This window comes from Nerophis ophidion, linkage group LG02 (assembly GCF_033978795.1).
Source record: "Nerophis ophidion isolate RoL-2023_Sa linkage group LG02, RoL_Noph_v1.0, whole genome shotgun sequence".
NCBI lineage: Eukaryota > Metazoa > Chordata > Actinopteri > Syngnathiformes > Syngnathidae > Nerophis > Nerophis ophidion.
Window position 1 is genome coordinate 70,808,428 of NC_084612.1, and position 15,431 is coordinate 70,823,858.

Sequence of the window (15,431 nt, forward strand, 5' to 3'; positions counted from 1 at the left end):
GGTAGAAAATCTAAAATAAACTAATAAACTTTAGTTCATTGTTCAAAATATATGTTTTTATCAGATTGCAAAATATATTTTCATTTTTCTATATATTGTGTCTTTGCAAACCGGCAAATTTAACTTAAATGGCGTAAAAAAAAAAAATCTATAATCACAATAAAATAACAGAAATAACATAAAAACATGCAGAATTCTAATTTGTATAATCAAAAAATATTTAGATAGAAAATCTAAAATAAATTAATAAACTTTAGTTCATTGTTCAAAATATTTGTTTTTATCAGATTGCAAAATATATTTTTATTTTTCTATATATCGTTACATATTGTGTTTTTGCAAACCGGCAAATTTAATTTAAATGGCGTAAAAAAATAATCTATAATCACAATAAAATATCAGAAATAATATAAAAATATGCAGAATTCTAATTTGTATAATTAAAAAAATATTTGGGTGGAAAATCTAAAATAAATAAACTTTAGTTCATTGGTCAAAATATTAGTTTTTATCAGATTTCAAAATGTACTTTTATATTTCTATATATTGTTACATATTGATGTGTGGCTTATTTAACTTAAATGGCGAGAAAAAATAATCACAATAAAATACCAGAAATATCAACATAAAAAAATGCAGAATTCTAATTTGTATAATTAAACAATATTTGGGTAGAACATCTAAAATAAATCAATAAACTTTAGTTCATTGGTCAAAATTTTTTTTTTTATCAGATTACAAAATATACTTTTATTTTTCTATATATTGTTACATATTGATGTGTGGCTTATTTAACTTAAATAGCGTGAAAAAATATCCATAATCACAAAAAAATACCAGAATTATCAACATAAAAAATATACAGAATTCTAATCTGTATTATTAAAAGTATTCGGATGGAAAATCTCAAATAAATAAACTTTAGTTCATTGGTCAAAATATTAGTTTTTATCAGATTTCAAAATGTACTTTTATTTTTCTATATATTGTTACATGCTGATGTGTGGCTTATTTAACTTAAATGGTGTGAAAAAATAATCACAATAAATTTACCAGAAATATCAACATAAAAAAATGCAGAATTTTAATTTGTATGATTAAAAAATATTTGGGTAGAAAATCTAAAATAAATCAACTTCAGTTCATTGGTGAAAATGTTTGTTTTCATCAGATTGCAAAATATACTTTTATTTTTCTATATATTGTTACATATTGATGTGCGGCATATTTAACTCAAATGGTGTGAAAAAATACCCATAATCACAATAAAATACCAGAATTATCAACATAAAAAATATGCAGAATTCTAATTTGTATAATTAAAAGTATTTGGATGGAAAATCTAAAATAAATAAACTTTAGTTCATTGGTCAAAATATTTGTTTTTATCAGATTGCAAAATATACTTTTATTTTTTTATATATTGTTACATATTGATGTGCGGCATATTTAACTTAAATGGCGAGAAAAAAGAATAACAACAAAATACCAGAAATATCGACATAAAACAAATGCAGAATTTTAATTTGTATAATTAAAAAATATTTAGGTAGAAAATCTAAAATAAATAAACTTTAGGTCATTGGTCAAAATATGAGTTTTTATCAGATTGCAAAATATACTTTTATTTTTCTATATATTGTTACATATTGATGTGTGGCATATTTTACTTAAATGGCGTGAAAATATGTCCATAATCACAATAAAATACCACAAATTTTAACATAAAATTAAAGCTGCAAGCAGCGATGGACGGGACGGACTTTTGCTGGTGTTTCCTGCCTTCATCCATTCAACATATCTTTACCTGCACATTACCTACCTTCCCTGCATCCTGGGGTCACACTGGTGCTTCTTTCTGTCACCCATACACGCTGGTGCTTCCTGACATCACCCAGACAACATATATTTACCTGCACGTTACCTACCTGCTCTGTATCCTGGAGTCAAACTGGTGCCTCCTTCTTTCACCCAGTCAACATATCTTTACCCGCACGGTACCTACCTTCTCTGCATTGTGTGGTCACGCTGGTGCTTCCTGCTTTTAAGCAGCCATCTTGAGACGGCAGCAGCCCAGCAGTTCTTTGAAGGCTCGTAAGAGTATTTAGAAAAAAAACTTTGCACAACTTTTAATCAGAAGGGTTCAATCTCTTTCCTGTGCGAGTTTGAAGCCGACACAAGAAACGCGCTCAGAGGAGATAATGTTTGAAAAAAGGTGACGGGTTTTTACAAAACTTTCGTTTTGAAGGCGTAATTGCCAACTTCCTGTTGATTTTTGCTGAAGGATGTCAATTAATGAAATGTAGGTCTAAGTGAGACCTACATAGAGGTTTTTGTTTCATGTCTCTACGACATTCCTACCAAAAAGTACAAGCAGTTTTGTCCGTTTTCTTCCTAGGAGCAGTTTTGTCTGTGTTTTATCCTAGGGGGTGCTAGAGCGCAATTTTGAGTTTTTTTTTTTTTTTTTTTTTTTTATCAGATGGCAATTTTCGCCAGTCCTGATGTGTGTATCCAGTTTGGTGAGTTTTGATGTTAAGGGTGTCAAATTACATTATAATAATACAACCTTAAAAATACAATAGGGTCCTCTGTCCCAAAGGGACATTCGGTCCCTAAAACTCAGACTTTTAATTTGTATAATTAAAAAATATTTGGGTAGAAAATCTAAAATAAATAAACTTTAGCTCATCAGTGAAAATGTTTTTTTTTTTTTTACCAGATTGCAAAATAAACTTTTATTTTTCTATGTATTATTGCGTATTGATGCGCTGCATATTTAACTTAAATGGTGTGAAAAAATATCCATAATCACAATAAAATATCAGAAATATCAACATAAAAAAATGCTACATTTTATTTTGTATAATTTCAAGTCCATCAATTTTCTACTGCTTGTCCCGAAATATTTGGGTGGAAAATCTAAAATAAATAACCTTTAGTTCATTGGTCACCTGATTTAAAAATGTTAGTTTTAATCATATTTCAAAATATCCTTTTATTTTTCTATATATTGTTACATATTGATGTGCGGCATATTTAACTCAAAATAATTATTCACAGCATGTCAAATATTTTTAAATGTTGCTGTGCTCAATAAACCATTAAAACGAAGCTATTTATCAGTATTTGGAAGAAAGATTGTTCATCAGCATCAGGGGTTGGAATTGGGGGTTAAAATCACCAAAAATGATTCCCGGGCGTGGCCACCACTGCTGCTCACCGCTCCGCTCACCTCCCAGGGGGTGATCAAGGGGATGGGTCAAATGCAGAGAATAATTTCGCCACACTGAGTGTGTGTGTGTGTGTGTGTGTGTGTGTGTGTGTGTGACAATCATTGGTACTTTAACTTTTTTAACAGTGGAGATTAATGTATTTGAATGTAACCAAAAAAGCAGTACTTAAAACGTCCAGCAGATGGCGCCTCGAGCAAGCGTTTGTACCGTCAAGTAAACATTTTTTAATAAAGTGATGCTTGGAAGAAGAAAAAAAACAAGGCTCGACTCAAATGAAGTGATGGCTACTTTTATTTAAATTAAATCAGATGACTTTGAAGCACTTTTAATATTTACCCCAACATTGTTTTAAAAATGTATTTAATGTGTGTAATTAAAAAATATTTGGGTAGAAAATCATCTAAAATAAATAAACAAACTTTAGTTCATTGGTCAAAATGTTTGTTCTTATTAGATTGCAAAATATACTTTTAATTATCTATATATTGTTACATATTAAATGGTGTGAAAAAATAATCACAATAAAATACCAGAAATATCAACATAAAACAAATGCAGAATTCAAATTTTTATAATTAAAAAATATTTGGGTAGAAAATCTAAAATAAATAAATAAACTTTAGTTCATTGGTCATAATGTTTGTTTTTATCAGATTGCAAAATATACTTTTATTTTTCTAAATATTGTTACATATTAATGTGTGGCTTATTCAACTTAAATGGCAGGAAAAACATAATCACAATAAAATACCAGAAATATCAACACTAAAAAAATGCAGAATTCTAATTTTTATATTAAAAAAATCTAAAAAAAAAAAAAACTTTAGTTCATTGGTCAAAATGTTTGTTTTTATCAGATTGCAAAATATACTTTTATTTTTCTATATATTGTTGCATATTGATGTGTGGCATATTTAACTTAATTGGCGTGAAAAACATAATCACAATAAAATACCAGAAATATCAACACTAAAAAAATGCAGAATTCAAATTTTTCTATTAAAAAAATATTTGGGTGGAAAATCAAAAAAAAAAAACAAAAAAAAAAAACTTTAGTTCATTGGTCAAAATGTTTGTTTCTTATCAGATTGCAAAATATACTTTTATTTTTTTTATAATTGTTACATAATGATGTGCGGCATATTTACCTTAAATGGCCTGAAAAAAAAAAATCACAATAAAATACCAGAAATATCAACATAAAAAAATGCAGAATTTTAATTTGTATATGCTTGGAAGACAAAAAAAAAACAAGGCTCGACTCAAATGAAGAGATGGCTACTTTTATTTAAATTAAATCATATGACTTTGAAGCACTTTTAATATTTACTAAAAAAAAATAAAAATAAAATAATTTAATTTGTGAAATTTTAAAATATTTGGGTAGAAAAAAATCTAAAATAAATATTTACTTCATTGGTCAAAATGTTTGTTTTTATCAGATTGCAAAATATACTTTTATTTTTCTATATATTGTTATTTAACTTAAATGGCGTGAAAAAAAATAATCACAATAAAATACCAGAAATATCAACATAAAAAATGCAGAATTTGAATTTGTATATGCTTGGAAGACAAAAAAAAAACAAGGCTCGACTCAAATGAAGTGATGGCTACTTTTATTAAAATTAAATCATATGACTTTGAAGCACTTTTTAATATTTACTAAAAAAAATAAAAATAAAATATTTAATTTAATCTGTGAAATTAAAAAATATTTGGGTAGAAAAAAAATCTGAAATAAATATTTAGTTCATTGGTCAAAATGTTTGTTTTTATCAGATTGCAAAATATACTTTTATTTTTCTATATATTGTTATTTAACTTAAATGGCTTGAAAAAAATAATCACAATAAAATACCAGAAATATCAAGATAAAAAATGCAGAATTTTAATTTGTATATGCTTGGAAGACAAAAAAAAAAAAACAAGGCTTGACTCGAATGAAGTGATGGCTACTTTTATTTAAATTAAATCATATGACTTTGAAGCACTTTTAATATTTACTAAAAAGATAAAAAATAAAATAACTTAATTCAATTTGTGAAATTTAAAAATATTTGGGTAGAAAACATTTTAAAATAAATATTTAGTTCATTGGTCAAAATGTTTGTTTTTATCAGATTGCAAAATATACTTTTATTTTTCTATATATTGTTATTTAACTTAAATGGCGTGAAAAAATAATCACAATAAAATACCAGAAATATCAACATAAAAAATGCAGAATTTGAATTTGTATATGCTTGGAAGACAAAAAAAAAACAAGGCTCGACTCAAATGAAGTGATGGCTACTTTTATTTAAATTAAATCAGATGACTTTGAAGCACTTTTTAATATTTACTAAAAAAAAAAATAGAAGAAAAAAACTAACATTTTGGGGAATTAGATTTTTTTTAATAAGCACTAAATATACTCATAGATGCAAGGCTGAAAATGGGAGAAAAAAAAGATGTAAACAGAAGTCAAGGCAAGTGCGCACACACACACACACACACACACACACACACACACACACACACACACACACACACACACACACACACACACACACACACACACACACACACACACACACACACACACACGGAAACAGGGTATAAAACCTGCTAGAAGGTTAGCTACACAACTTGAAACATCAGTAAGAAGCTCGCCGAGGGTATTTTTTATTTATTTTTTTGGGCCGCGTGTGAAGCCTTTTTTGTCTCGAATGGAAAAGTTAGCTGATCGGTGACCGTTAACTAGGGAGTCATGCGACGATGCAAGATCTGGCGACGCAGGAGCGTCCCGTGTAAACGTTGTGATGACCGACATGAACAATAAAAGCACTTTTTTTTTTTTTCCCCCTCCGACAAGAATCATATCTTTAAAAAAATAAGCTCCACGTGATTAAAAGTGGAAAGAAAGCGTGGTCTCCTCTAAATGTTTGGAAAGAAAACAGAACTCAAGGACAGGAATCAGAAATGCGGTGTAAGAGTTAGGAGTGAGGACGTCGTCTGCAGACTCTTTGTCTTGTTCGCAGAGAAAGACAGAGGATGTGGTCCACAGCTGCCGGGGGGGGGGGAAAAACGCCAGAAGTCCTTGATTACTTCTTCTTCTTCTGCGGCTTTTTGACGTGCGACCACACTCACCTTCTTAGAAGAGGCCGCAGTCCTTCAGGTTGTTCTTGATGATGACGTCGGTGACGGCGTCGAAGACAAACTGCACGTTCTTGGTGTCGGTGGCGCAGGTGAAGTGGGTGTAGATCTCCTTGGTGTCCTTCTTCTTGTTCAGGTCCTCGAACTTGGTCTGGATGTACGCCTGCGCCTCCTCGTACTTGTCAGGGCCTGCAGGGGCGACAACGGCACCGACTCAAGGCGCTGATCCTGGGACTGATACCAGACCAGCTGGTGAACCGGGTCCTCTACAGTTCCCTCAAACAAGTCAGCAATTAGAGCCGTACTGACGAATATAAGACGACGCCATAATTTTTTTTTTTTTTTTAAACAGTGTCTGTTGCCATTTCACCAGTGTGTGAGTGACAAGAAGAAAACCTTGGATTCGCTTTAAAAGCCATACTGACGAATACAAGACGACGCCATAATTTTTATATATTTTTTTAAACAGTGTCTGTTGCCATTTCACCAGTGTGAGTGACAGGAAGAAAAGTTTGGATTCACTTTAAAAGCCATACTGACGAATAGAAGACGACGCCATAATTTAATATATATATTTTTTAATCAGTGTCTGTTGCCATTTCACCAGTGTGAGTGACAAGAAGAAAACCTTGGATTCGCTTTAAAAGCCATACTGAGGAATACAAGACAACGCCATAATTAAAAAAATTTTTTTTAAATCAGTGTCTGTTGCCATGTCACCAGTGTGTGAGTGACAAGAAGAAAAGCTTGGATTCACTTTAAAAGCCATACTGACGAATACAAGACGACGCCATAATTTAATATATATATTTTTTAATCAGTGTCTGTTGCCATTTCACCAGTGTGAGTGACAAGAAGAAAACCTTGGATTCGCTTTAAAAGCCATACTGACGAATACAAGACAACGCCATAATTAAAAAATTTTTTTTTAAATCAGTGTCTGTTGCCATGTCACCAGTGTGTGAGTGACAAGAAGAAAAGCTTGGATTCACTTTAAAAGCCATACTGACGAATACAAGACGACGCCATAATTTTTATATATTTTTTTTTAAATAGTGTCTGTTGCCATTTCACCAGTGTGTGAGTGACAAGAAGAAAACCTTGGATTCGCTTTAAAAGCCATACTGACGAATACAAGACGACGCCATAATGTAATTTTTTTAAACAGTGTCTGTTGCCATGTCACCAGTGTGTGAGTGACAAGAAGAAAAGCTTGGATTCACTTTAAAAGCCATACTGACGAGTGCAAGACGACGCCATAATTTTTATATATTTTTTTAAACAGTGTCTGTTGCCATGTCACCAGTGTGTGAGTGACAGGAAGAAAAGCTTGGATTCGCTTTAAAAGTGGTCGATTACTAACAATTACAAATGATTGACTAATTAATAAAACTTTTCAGCAGGGTGACAGTTTGATGACTTGAAATCATATATATATATATATATATATATATATATATATATATATATATATATATATATATATATTTTTTTTTAAACATTGTCTGTTGCCATTTCACCAGTGTGTGAGTGACAAGAAGAAAAGCTTGGATTCGCTTCAAAAGTGGTCGATTACTAACAATTACAAAATGATTGACTAAATAATAAAACTTTTCAGCAGGGCGACAGTTTGATGACTTGACAACTTTTTTTATTTTTTAATTTTTTTAAACAGTGTCTGTTGCCATATCACCAGTGTGTGAGTGACAGGAAGAAAAGCTTGGATTCGCTTCCAAAATCATTGAATAACTAATAACATTTTCCAGCAGCGTGACAGTTTAATGACTCTAGATCATTATTTTAAATTTTATTTTAAAAGGCGTCTGTTGTTATGTCACCAGTGTGTGAGTGACAGGAAGAAAAGCTTGGATTCGCTTCAACAGTGGTTTATTACAAAGTATTCCAAAATCAATGAATAATTAATAACATTTTCCAGCAGCGTGACAGTTTAATGACTCTAGATCATTATTTTAAATTTTATTTTTAACAGCGTCTGTTGCCATGTCACCAATGTGTGAGTGACAGGAAGAAAAGCTTGGGCTTGCTTCAAAAGTGGGCAATTTCTAACAATTGCGGAATGGTTGAATTATTGATAACATTTTTCAGCAGCGTGACAGTTTGATGACTCGACATCATAATAATTGTATTTTATTTTTTTAAACATTGTCTGTTGCCATTTCACCAGTGTGTGAGTGACAGGAAGAAAAGCTTGGATTCGCTTTAAAATTGGTCGATTACTAACAATTACAAAATGATTGACTAATTAATAAAACTTTTCAGCAGGGTGACAGTTTGATGACTTGAAATCATATATATATATATATATATATATTTTTAAACAGTGTCTGTTGCCATGTCAGCAGTGTGTGAATGACAGGAAGAAAAGCTTGGATTTGCTTTAAAAGTGGTCGATTACTAACAATTACAAAATGATTGACTAATTAAAAAAAAATTTAAGCAGGGTGACAGTTTGATGACTTGACATCTTTTTTTTTTTATTTAATTTTTTTTAAACAGCGTCTGTTGCCATATCACCAGTGTGTGAGTGACAGGAAGAAAAGCTTGGATTCGCTTCCAAAATCATTGAATAATTAATAACATTTTCCAGCAGCGTGACGGTTTAATGACTGTAGATCATTATTTTAAATTTTATTTTAAACAGTGTCTGTTGTTATGTCACCAGTGTGTGAGTGACAGGAAGAAAAGCTTGGATTCGCTTCAAAAGTGGGCAATTTCTAACAATTACAAAATGATTGACTAATTAATAACATTTTTCAGCAGGGTGACAGTTTGATGACTTGACATCTTTAAAAAAAATTTTTTTTTTTTTTAAACAGCGTCTATTACCATATCACCAGTGTGTGAGTGACAGGAAGAAAAGCTGGGATTCACTTCAACAGTGGTTTATTACTAAGTATTCCAAAATCATTGAATAATTAATAACATTTTCCAGCAGCGTGACAGTTTAATGACTCTAGATCATTATTTTAAATTTTATTTTAAACAGCGTCTGTTGTTATGTCACCAGTGTGTGAGTGACAGGAAGAAAAGCTTGGATTCGCTTCAACATTGGTTTATTACTAACTATTTCAAAATTATTGAATAATTGATCAAATTTTTTAGCAGCCTGACAGTTTAATGACTCTACATCATTATTTTCAATTTTATTTGAAACCGTGTCTGTTGCCATATCACCAGCGTGTGAGTGACAGGAAGAAAAGCTTGGATTCGCTTCAACAGTGGTTTATTACTAAGTATTCCAAAATCACTGAATAATTAATAACATTTTCCAGCAGCGCGACAGTTTAATGACTCTAGATCATTATTTTAAATTTTATTTTAAACAGCGTCTGTTGCCATGTCACCAGTGTGTGAGTGACAGGAAGAAAAGCTTGGACTTGCTTCAAAAGTGGGCAATTTCTAACAATTGCGGAATGGTTGAATTATTGATAACATATTTCAGCAGCGTGACAGTTTGATGACTCGACATCATAATAATTGTATTTTATTTTTTTAAACATTGTCTGTTGCCATTTCACCAGTGTGTGAGTGACAGGAAGAAAAGCTTGGATTCGCTTTAAAAGCCATACTGACAAATACAAGACGACGCCATAATTTTTATATATATTTTTTAAACAGCGTCTGTTGCCATTTCACCAGTGTGTGAGTGACAAGAAGAAAAGCTTGGATTCACTTTAAAAGCCATACTGACGAATACAAGACGCCATAATTTTTTTTTTTTTTTTTTGAAACATTGTCTGTTCCCATGTCACCAGTGTGTGAGTGACAGGAAGAAAAGCTTGGATTTGCTTTAAAAGTGGTCAATTACAAAATGATTGACTAATTTAAAAAAATTTCAGCAAGGTGACAGTTTGATGACTTGACATATTTTTTTTTTTTTTTTTTTTTTTAAACAGCGTCTGTTGCCATATCACCAGTGTGTGAGTGACTGGAAGAAAAGCTTGGATTCGCTTCAACAGTGGTTTATTACTAAATATTCCGAAATCAATGAATAATTAATAACATTTTCCAGCAGCGTGTCAGTTTAATGACTCTAGATCATTATTTTAAATTTTATTTTAAACAGCGTCTGTTGTTATGTCACCAGTGTGTGAGTGACAGGAAGAAAAGCTTGGATTCGCTTCAACAGTGGTTTATTACAAAGTATTCCAAAATCATTGAATAATTAATAACATTTTCCAGCAGCGTGTCAGTTTAATGACTCTAGATCATTATTTTAAATTTTATTTTAAACAGCGTCTGTTGCCATGTCACCAATGTGTGAGTGACAGGAAGAAAAGCTTGGATTTTCTTTAAAAGTGGGCAATTACTAACAATTGCAGAATGGTTGAATAATTGATAACATTTTTCAGCATCGTGACAGTTTGATGACTCGACATCATAATTGTATTTTATTTTTTTAAACAATGTCGGTTGCCATGTCACCAGTGTGTGAGTGACAAGAAGAAAAGCTTGGATTCGCTTCAAAAGTGGTCGATTACTAACAATTACAAAATGATTGACTAATTAATCAAACTTTTCAGCAGGGTGACAGTTTGATGACTCTACATCATATTTTTAAAAATGTTTAAACAGTGTCTGTTGCCATGTCACCAGTGTGTGAGTGACAGGAAGAAAAGCTTGGATTTGACTCAAAAATGGTCGATTACTAACAATTACAAAGTTATTGAATTGATAAAAAATGTAAGCAGCGTGACAGTTTGATGACTCTACATCGTAATTTTTTGTAATTTTTTTTTTAAACAGTGTCTGTTGCCATGTCACCAGTGTGTGAGTGACAGGAAGAAAAGCTTGGATTTGCTTCAAAAGTGGGCAACTATTAACAATTGCAGAATGGTTGAATAATTGATAACATTTTTCAGCATCGTGACAGTTTGATGACTCGACATCATAATTGTATTTTATTTTTTTAAACATTGTCGGTTGCCATGTCACCAGTGTGTGAGTGACAAGAAGAAAAGCTTGGATTCGCTTCAAAAGTGGTCGATTACTAACAATTACAAAATGATTGACTAATTAATCAAACTTTTCAGCAAGGTGACAGTTTGATGACTTGACATCTTTTTTTTTTATTTTATTTTTTTTAAACAGCGTCTGTTGCCATATCACCAGTGTGTGAGTGACTGGAAGAAAAGCTTGGATTCGCTTCAACAGTGGTTTATTACTAAATATTCCGAAATCAATGAATAATTAATAACATTTTCCAGCAGCGTGTCAGTTTAATGACTCTAGATCATTATTTTAAATTTTATTTTAAACAGCGTCTGTTGTTATGTCACCAGTGTGTGAGTGACAGGAAGAAAAGCTTGGATTCGCTTCAACAGTGGTTTATTACAAAGTATTCCAAAATCATTGAATAATTAATAACATTTTCCAGCAGCGTGTCAGTTTAATGACTCTAGATCATTATTTTAAATTTTATTTTAAACAGCGTCTGTTGCCATGTCACCAATGTGTGAGTGATAGGAAGAAAAGCTTGGATTTTCTTTAAAAGTGGGCAATTACTAACAATTGCAGAATGGTTGAATAATTGATAACATTTTTCAGCATCGTGACAGTTTGATGACTCGACATCATAATTGTATTTTATTTTTTTAAACATTGTCGGTTGCCATGTCACCAGTGTGTGAGTGACAAGAAGAAAAGCTTGGATTCGCTTCAAAAGTGGTCGATTACTAACAATTACAAAATGATTGACTAATTAATCAAACTTTTCAGCAGGGTGACAGTTTGATGACTCTACATCATATTTTTAAAAATGTTTAAACAGTGTCTGTTGCCATGTCACCAGTGTGTGAGTGACAGGAAGAAAAGCTTGGATTTGACTCAAAAATGGTCGATTACTAACAATTACAAAGTTATTGAATTGATAAAAAATGTAAGCAGCGTGACAGTTTGATGACTCTACATCGTAATTTTTTGTAATTTTTTTTTTAAACAGTGTCTGTTGCCATGTCACCAGTGTGTGAGTGACAGGAAGAAAAGCTTGGATTTGCTTCAAAAGTGGGCAACTATTAACAATTGCAGAATGGTTGAATAATTGATAACATTTTTCAGCATCGTGACAGTTTGATGACTCGACATCATAATTGTATTTTATTTTTTTAAACATTGTCGGTTGCCATGTCACCAGTGTGTGAGTGACAAGAAGAAAAGCTTGGATTCGCTTCAAAAGTGGTCGATTACTAACAATTACAAAATGATTGACTAATTAATCAAACTTTTCAGCAGGGTGACAGTTTAATGACTCTACATCATATTTTTAAAAAAAAAATTTAAACAGCGTCTGTTGCCATGTCACCAGTGTGTGAGTGACAGGAAGGAAAGCTTGGCTTCGATTCAACAGTAGTTTATTACCAAGTATTCCAAAATCATTGAATAATTAATAAACTTTTCCAGCAGCGTGTCAGTTTAATGACTCTAGATCATTATTTTAAATTTTATTTTAAACAATGTCTGTTTTTATGTCACCAGTGTGTGAGTGATAGGAAGAAAAGCTTGGATTCGCTTCAACATCGGTTTATTACTAACTATTTCAAAATGATTGAATAATTGATCACATTTTTCAGCAGCGTGACAGTTTAATGACTCTACATCATTATTTTTAAAAATGTTTAAACAGTGTCGGTTGCCATGTCAGCAGTGTGTGAGGGACAGGAAGAAAAGCTTGGATTTGCTTCAAAAATGGTCGATTACTAACATTTACAAAATTATTGAATTGATGAAAAATTTAAACAGCGTGACAGTTTGATGACTCTACATCATAATTTTGCAAACATTTTTTTAAACAGTGTCTGTTGCCATGTCACCAGTGTGTGAGTGACAGGAAGAAAAGCTCGGATTCGCTTCGGGAGACAAAGTTTTTTGGCTCTTTGTTTACATGATCAAAGCAAATATCTTTCAACTCCGAATATAAGACGACATGTCTCCTTGGGGAATAAACAGCCTTTAATTTGGGGCTCAGTATGTTATCGTATTGATCGGGAATATAAGACGACCACTATTTTTTAGAGCTGCTTTTGTGAAAAAACATTCGAACTCTTCATAGCGGTTTGTCCTTAAATTAGCATCTCAACTCCTCGGTTTGACGGCAACTTTTGACACACTTTTTACAGCGGGCCGCTGTATCTCCAGGTCATTCGTGTGAGTGACGGGAAGAAAAGCTCTAACTGGCCTGAGTAAAATAAGGCGTTTGCTTTGCATGAACACATTTGCAGCGTACAAGACGACATGGATCATAAAGAGCAGACAGAAGGTGTGAAGCTGAAGGACAGTACCAGTGTACTCCGGGAAGCAGATGGTGAGCCGACTGTGGGTGATCTTCTCCTGGAAAAGGTCCTTCTTGTTGAGAAACAAGATGATGGACGTCTCAGTGAACCACTTGTTGTTGCAGATGGAGTCAAACAGCTTCATGCTCTCGTGCATCCGGTTCTGTGTGGGTCAGGTTGGCAACAACAGCAATTATTGGATACTTGGAGGGATATATATATATATATATATATATATAGGGCAACAATTTAGTATATATGTATATATATATAGTGGGGCAAAAAAGTATTTAGTCCGCCCCCGATTGTGCAAGTTCTCCCACTTAAAATGATGACAGAGGTCTGTAATTTTCATCATAGGTACACTTCAACTGTGAGAGACAGAATGTGAAAAAAAATCCAGGAATTTTGAATAGTTTATTTGTAAATTATGGTGGAAAATAAGTATTTGGTCAACCATTCAAAGCTCTCACTGATGGAAGGAGGTTTTGGCTCAAAATCTCACGATACATGGCCCCATTCATTCTTTCCTTAACACGCATCGATCGTCCTGTCCTCTTAGCAGAAAAACAGCCCCAAAGCATGATGTTTCCACCCCCATGCTTCACAGTAGGTGTGGTGTTCTTGGGATGCAACTCAGTATTCTTCTTCCTCCAAACACGACAAGTTGAGTTGATACCAAAATGGATACATGGATGATACAGCAGAGGATTGGGAGAATGTCATGTGGTCAGATGAAACCAAAATAGAACTTTTTGGTACAAACTCAACTCGTCGTGTTTGGAGGAAGAAGAATACTGAGTTGCATCCCAAGAACACCATACCTACTGTGAAGCATGGGGGTGGAAACATCATGCTTTGGGGCTGTTTTTCTGCTAAGGGGACAGGACGATTGATCCGTGTTAAGGAAAGAATGAATGGGGCCATGTATCGTGAGATTTTGAGCCAAAACCTCCTTCCATCAGTGAGAGCTTTGAATGGTTGACCAAATACTCATTTTCTACAAATAAATTATTTAAAATTCCTACAATGGGAATTCCTGGATTTTTTTTTTCCACATTCTGTCTCTCACAGTTGAAGTGTACCTATGATGAAAATGACAGACCTCTGTCATCATTTTAAGTGGGAGAACTTGCACAATCGGTGGCTGACTAAATACTTTTTTGCCCCACTGTATATATATATATATATATTAGGGGTGTGGGAAAAATCGATTTGAATACGTTGTGCGATTCAGAATCAATTCTCATTTTTAAAAAATCTATTTTTTATTTTATTTATTTATTTATTTTTTAATCAATCCAACAAACCACTGAACAGCAATACCATAACAATGCAATCCAATTCCAAAACCGAACCTGACCCAGCAACACTCAGAACTGCAATAAACAGAGCAAGTGAGAGGAGACACAAACACGACACAGAACAAACCAAAAGTAGTGAAACAAAATGAATATTATCAACAACAGTATCAATATTAGTTATAATTTCAGCATTGAAGTGATTAAAAATCCCACATTGACATTATCATTAGACATTTATAAAAATACTAAAAAAAAGAACAAAAGTGTCACAGTGGCTTACACTTGCATTGCATCTCATAAGCTTGACAACACACTGTGTCCAATGTTTTCACAAAGATAAAATAAGTCATATTTTTGGTTCGTTTAATAGTTAAAACAAATTTACATTATTGCAATCAGTTGATAAAACATTTTCTTTTACAATTATAAAAGCTTTTTTTTTTTCCCCAAAAAATCTACAACTCTGC

At 32.4% G+C, this 15,431-nt stretch overlaps 1 protein-coding gene across 1 annotated transcript in view; it reads right to left on the reverse strand.

Moving 5' to 3' along the window:
* Positions 1 to 5,514: 5,514 nt before the first annotated feature.
* LOC133544469 (guanine nucleotide-binding protein G(i) subunit alpha-2) overlaps positions 5,515 to 15,431 on the reverse strand; it is a 176,496-nt gene continuing 166,579 nt past the window's right edge. The window contains exons 7-9 of the mRNA XM_061889821.1: positions 13,670 to 13,823; positions 6,366 to 6,560; positions 5,515 to 6,282 (exon numbers count right to left, since the gene is read on the reverse strand). Coding sequence (XP_061745805.1) covers positions 6,370 to 6,560; positions 13,670 to 13,823 — 345 coding nt within the window. The 3' untranslated portion in view covers positions 5,515 to 6,282; positions 6,366 to 6,369. The remainder of the gene's footprint in view (positions 6,283 to 6,365; positions 6,561 to 13,669; positions 13,824 to 15,431) is intronic.